Source organism: Rhea americana, unplaced genomic scaffold (assembly GCF_003343005.1).
Source record: "Rhea americana isolate MKP2758 unplaced genomic scaffold, rheAme1 scaffold_149, whole genome shotgun sequence".
Taxonomy (NCBI): Eukaryota; Metazoa; Chordata; class Aves; order Rheiformes; family Rheidae; genus Rhea; species Rhea americana.
In genome coordinates, this window is record NW_028185583.1 from 2,029,360 (window position 1) to 2,035,348 (window position 5,989).

The following is a 5,989-nucleotide window of genomic DNA, read 5'->3' on the forward strand; positions in this document are numbered from 1 at the left end:
AGAGAGAGAGAGAGAGAAAGAGATAAAGGTTAAAGTGAAATATCTCAAGATAATTGACACAAAAGTCAATCAATCAATTTCAAAACAGTACTTTCTCATTCAAAACCTAACAAATATAGGGCCTAATCCTTACTCACGTAAATGCTACAGTTAAAACATATGTCTAATCACATGAGCATAGAATGCAGTCAGGTCACTGATAACCATTTTGATAGCATATAACTGTTAAAAAAATTAAATGGGTGTGTACTTGCTTGCATGAAAGGATAATATTTATTTTACTCAGCAGTATCATAGATGTGATTCCATTTGCAAAGATTTACAGAATAGGAATTTTACTGGCCACAAAAGCATTTAATTTCATGGTTTTAAAAATTCTTAGAATGTAATATGAAAGTCTTTTCAAAACTGATTTGCATTGACAGAGAAGTTGCATTCAATTGATTTGTGCAGTTAAAAGCAATCAATGGAATTATGAAGCAAAATGGTTTTCCTTTAGGAGCTTAATAGGAATTAGATTTTGATATTCACTGCAAGAGCAGAAACTTAAATTCTCAGGCAGTCTCAYTGCCATCAATGAGACCCCTCAAGCAAGGTAATAAGAAGGTTCCAATACCCAACATCACTAGAGTGTCAAACTAGAATCTGATGTTATATACACCAGGGAATGTTTGACAGTTAGTATTAATCCACACTTAGACRTTACACCAATTCATGCTCTCTAAGTAAATCTTTTGAATTAAATGTTCTACTGACAAATTYTCCAGTCCTAACTACCTCACTTCCAGAATATAAACTTTTTTTTTTGTATGTCTTAATCATTGGCCAGTCACAGCTTTCAATACATTACTCACTGTTGTGCTGACTGATTTCGTTCTTCATACATCTTCATACATACAATATTACTTGAAAGTAAACTAAAATCTTACAAACTTGTGAAACCCAGGTGAAGAGCATGCAAAAGCAGAGCTGCCCATTTTAAAGCCTGGCAACTACGCACAAAAGCTTAGTTTAATTTACGTGGAAAGATGTGCTATATGAGTATTAACATATTAAGGTAGAGTATTTCAAGCTTGACAATTTTTTTTTTACTATAAATATTCAATTCACTTTTGTACACAGGTGTGTACTAAGGGTGGCCAACTTGTAGCTCCTGACTAGTTCAGGTGAATCCCAAAGTGGGGATATATTGTSTATCTATCTCACTGTAGAGTAATAGGAAGGTCCATTGGAAAGTCATCATCTTCTTCAGCCCTTAAAGTACATTCCCCAGAGTTCTCAAAAGGACATCGCTCTRCGTATAGGCCTCATGGCACTTGGCCCACAAAGATTTCTGTGTACAAGAAGGTTAGCTGCTGTGTTACAGAGTATTTCAAGTTGTTTTTTTCTTCCTTTGAAAAGTTAAGAAATTACCTGTATTTGGATCATTTAAGCTTAAACACCGGTCATTTATTAAAGAAAGGCATGTTTTATCAAGGAAGTTGTTGTATATTCTAATATTCTCACGTAGCATGAAGTAAATCTGCTGCAAATCGCTCAGAAGTATCTTGTTTACAAGGAAGGTACGTTGTATTTTCAGTTGTGTCATTCTGGAGTACAGTCCTGACAGGATCTCTCTGAGGAGTTGAGCTACAGCGAGTTACTATCAGTAAGGGTGGCTGAACAAACCCACAAGCACGGCAGGGAGGTGCAGCAGTGACTCAGGCAGCAGAGTCCTGTCAACGTGGGCTCTGCTCACACAACGCTTCAGCTGGCAAGGCAAGAACTCCACCTCTGGGAAACCACATTCCAGTGAGACCTAAAATAACAACCTCAAGCAGCTCTCCCATATGTTTCTTTCTTTTTTTTCTTTTTTTTTTTTTTCCTGAAGGATTCTCACATGCACGATCCTGTATAAATCTCAACTCTGGCAACTTCATTCTGCCTACCTGCCGATTTGCTAGYTCTGTTAATTTTGCAATTTAAGGGCTCCCCTATGCTAGATGGGAAAAAATACTGTTTTAAAAGAGATAGCCAACACACCATAAAATGGTGGTTTAAAGAGAGCTATGCTACTTTTTCAATTTAGCTGGCTATAATGAAATCTATGTTAGAGAGTAAAAGCATAAATACAGAGAACAGAAAGCCAGCATCTCCTTTTCTCCCATCTTCTGACGGTACCAATGCCAGGAAGACAAGGGCGGCAAAGGCAATGCAGCAAAGTGCGAAGATGTTAAGATAATTATCGTTAAGAGGAGGAAGAGGACTTGGGCCTACTGGACAATGAAATCAAGAATGGAAACAAGAAAAAGAAATGGATAGAAAAATAATTTTAGGGCTGGAAACAACTGTATGTGGAGACTGGAATGAGAAGCGTATACCTTAAAAAGGTAGACTGGCTGGAGTTAGCTAGGTAAAAAGGTCTAAGTTTAGGAAGATAGAAATGGGGAATTAATTTGTCACTCAAAACTCCTAAACCTGAAGACTCCTGTCTACAGATCTGCCTCTTCTGCTGCTTTGGGCAAAGTATCCATGAAATCTGCTGCCTCCTCATGCTTATTTATGCCCACACATGATTACAACCAACTATTGCTATTGGGGACTCTGTTAAACCACAAGACTGAAGTCAGTGAGGTAAATTGACGATAGTTCAGATTTTCCTGCTTGCTTAATAAACTAACCTAGAAAACTATCTAGAAAAATAACAGACTCCTAGGAATGTAACTCAACCACTCTGAAGCTAGAAAATCCAAGGAATTAGGACATCCGTGACTTCAAAGTTCAGTTCCCTTGTGCATGATTATACTGTTAAACTTCTTTCCCCTTCCCATCCCCATTCCCATTCCCATTTCCACAGGTCTTAACCTGTGCCTCATTCAGTGCAAAAAATGGATGAGACACTGGTCAAGAAAAATGAAGCTATCATTTGCAGAATTCCTGCTTTGTTTGATGGAAGCTGGATGTATTTCAGCATAGCTCAACAGTTCCAGAGGATGGAGACTCTAAGCAAATGAGGTAGGAAGGTACAGGAAAAGAAGCAAGGGGGAAAAGAGGAAAGGAACGCATAGTTACAGAAGCTGAATGCTGCCTTGTGGGTATCATCCCAGTATCTGCCAAAAAGATACAGAGCAAGATGGAGAAAAGACATTCCATCTAGTGACTAGTTATGCCCTCCATCCTCTAGATTCCCATAATCTGGAGCCAGACTTTGAAGTCTGGAGAGTAGCTGACTTCAATTGCAGTTTGAGCTCTGAATATACACAAATTAAAACACCACCAAAAAGCCTAAAAAGAAGCCCCGTTGGGGTAGAGGAAATCAGTCTAGATTTCCTAAACATTGTGCCAAAAACTGGCTGACACTTTAAGGGAAACTGGTGCAGGTATTAAATTTGTCAAAATGTAAAATAGGACAATACCTTTTCACTATAAAGGAGTGCTACAACAGCAGTTCTCTATAATAAGGCACTACTAGTCAAAACAGCACAGAAAAGCCCAGAGGAAATTAAAAATTCTGGATACATTATGACATTTGGATAGTGGGCAGAAATAATACATGGACGACATACAGAACTACTGAGACCTAAAAAAAAMCAGATCTGAATCACTATCCCTTCCCTGAATGAAGCAGGGTCCTGATGCATGACGCAACTACAAAATTAGACTGTCCTACTGACATCTTGATGCCAAACTAGGGTTTGCACAGACAATCTTAATTTTGGAATTATTCAGTCTGCAGCTTTAATCTTTGCACACGTCCGTTCTGTCAGATGTTAAAGAAAAACAGGTTATGTTATTACCACCACCTACTGCTGTTCCTGGGTAAAGAGAGAGTAGGAGAGAAAATGAAATATGCAAATAAGTCTAGAACAGCATATAATGATGATGCAGGAGAGAAAAGCAAGTCCGAGGAGGGGGGGGACCCACAAGGTGAGCAAGCCTGAGCAGCGCAATGCACAGCATGTAGCTGCTTGGTCCAAAAGCAGTACCATGAAGAGCTTCACTGCACCCAGCACACTTAATCTGCAAGCCAGATAACCTTCTATGAATAATCAAGAGTTGACCGTGTACAGCAAAACTCTGTTAACCTCACAACTCATTGCAACAGCCCACAWCCTTGATAAACTGCTTAGTGATCAGTTAACTGAAAGTGCATGGCATCTTACAAACACTTTGAGTCTAGTAATGGGATACTTGCCTGCAAGGCCCAAGCTACACTATAGCTTCACTTCAGATTCATAAATTTTGAAGACATGAGGGATCTATTATCATCATCTAATCATTCCCTTGCAGATGAGACCCTGATTCCCAGATTTGTAGCATTTCATCTCTTGAGACAAAACTACCAAAAGCTTTGGACATATCAGTAAAAATACAATTTACAAAACTTTTAAAGACTTTGATCTCCACTGATCGGAGAGAGACAAGGATGTTTCTGACCACTTCAGCCATACGGAAGCAGGAAGGGAGAGCATCTCAGGTTAGTTCTCAAAACAGCAGCTTCAGCTTCTTAGGAATCTAGCTAGCGTAGAGGAAGGATATGCAAAATACATGAGGCAAACAGTCTCACCGTTAAGGACTGAAAACCTGTCCAGCTAGCCAGCTGTATCGCTATCAGTGTTCACTGTAGAATTTGTACAAACATTGTTATCCCCATGCAAAAAATAACTATGCAAAAAATGTGCCTTCACTTTCATTTATGCTTGACATAAATTTGGGGATCCTATTTCTCTCCACCTCAAAAAATAAATAAAACCTCAAACTGCAATGTATGAGACCACACCTGTAAAGCAAATGTCATGTTACATCACAGGACTGCTATCACAGTAAGAAAATTCTCTAACTGCTACTAATATTTCCTTTTTTTGCTCCTTATTCACTCACTTAAAATGAAAAGTCAAAAACAAAATTTTCTGCATTCTCCATGATTCTCCAGAGTAATCAATGCTCTTATAGAAAAAACAGTTTGGTAAAGGCCTTGTGAGCTGAAGTGATTCATAATCAATTGGTAACATTTCTAAGGAAAAGGTTCCATTAAATAATATATGGGAATTAGACGTCTTGAAAACTAAAGTAAAATTCTTAGGACCATCACTGAGTAACAGCTGCTAGGCAAAACTATTGCCACGAAGTACAAATCCAGTTGAACTAACTCTCCCACTTTTTCCAAAGCAAAGTGAAAAGCTGAAACCCAAATGGGGAGGGGAAAAAAGTCAAAACTAGCTCACAGTTCTTTGTAAATTTAACTGCAGACTCAAAGATTTATTTTCTCCTTCGTTTAACAAAAATTGTAATAAATTCCTAAACTACATTTAGTTTTAGCCCAAAATATCCTTTTCAAGCAAGTAAAAACTAGTTATCAGCACCCATGAAAACTAAAGTAAGTTTTTGCAAGGAAAAGGCTTACCAAAATCTCTCTGAACCCCCCAAAAAACACCAAACAACAGTAGCATAGAATCATCGATGAAAACTGACTACCCTCTTAGACATAAATATGACTATTCTTAACATGACCAAAATGAATCTAAACGTAGGACTCCATTTCATTTTTAACTGTGACTGAATACGGTGCAGATTTGGAAACTAAGCTCTGAATTTTTAACTTCCACACCAAGCACCGCCCCGCGCCACCAGTTCAGCACCAAATGCCCCCTCCTACCCGCTGGCCMTTGCGAGGGGTTTACCGTAAAGGCTGCCGGCGCAAAATGACCGTGGGAGCTTCAGAGCTGGGGCAACCCGCTGCCCCAAAGGTAGCTCTCCGCTTGGGACAAGCTCTGGTAACACGGGAGAGCGCTACAGCCCCCCCGCCCCGGGATGCCCCCTGCCTCCCCTCACGGTATCCTGTCGTGGTGGCAGGCAGGTGTACTGCCGAAATACGAAACAAGCCACGGAGTACAGCATACGGGCGCAGTATGGGGTGCGGGATGGGGCCGCGGGCGCTCCTTTCAGCACCACGGCCTTGTACGCGCCGCGGCGCCGCGCAGACGCCTCAAGCTCAGCGCGGGGGCCGCGG

General features: G+C 40.1%; 1 protein-coding gene across 1 annotated transcript in view; it reads right to left on the bottom strand.

Moving 5' to 3' along the window:
* HECA (HECA ribonucleoprotein granule regulator) overlaps window positions 1-5,877 on the bottom strand; it is a 25,732-nt gene extending 19,855 nt beyond the window's left edge. Inside the window, exons 1-2 of the mRNA XM_085299300.1 lie at window positions 5,812-5,877; window positions 5,661-5,769 (exon numbers count right to left, since the gene is read on the bottom strand). Of these exons, the coding sequence (XP_085155426.1) occupies window positions 5,661-5,769; window positions 5,812-5,877 (175 nt within the window). The remainder of the gene's footprint in view (window positions 1-5,660; window positions 5,770-5,811) is intronic.
* Between the last annotated feature and the right edge of the window lie 112 nt (window positions 5,878-5,989).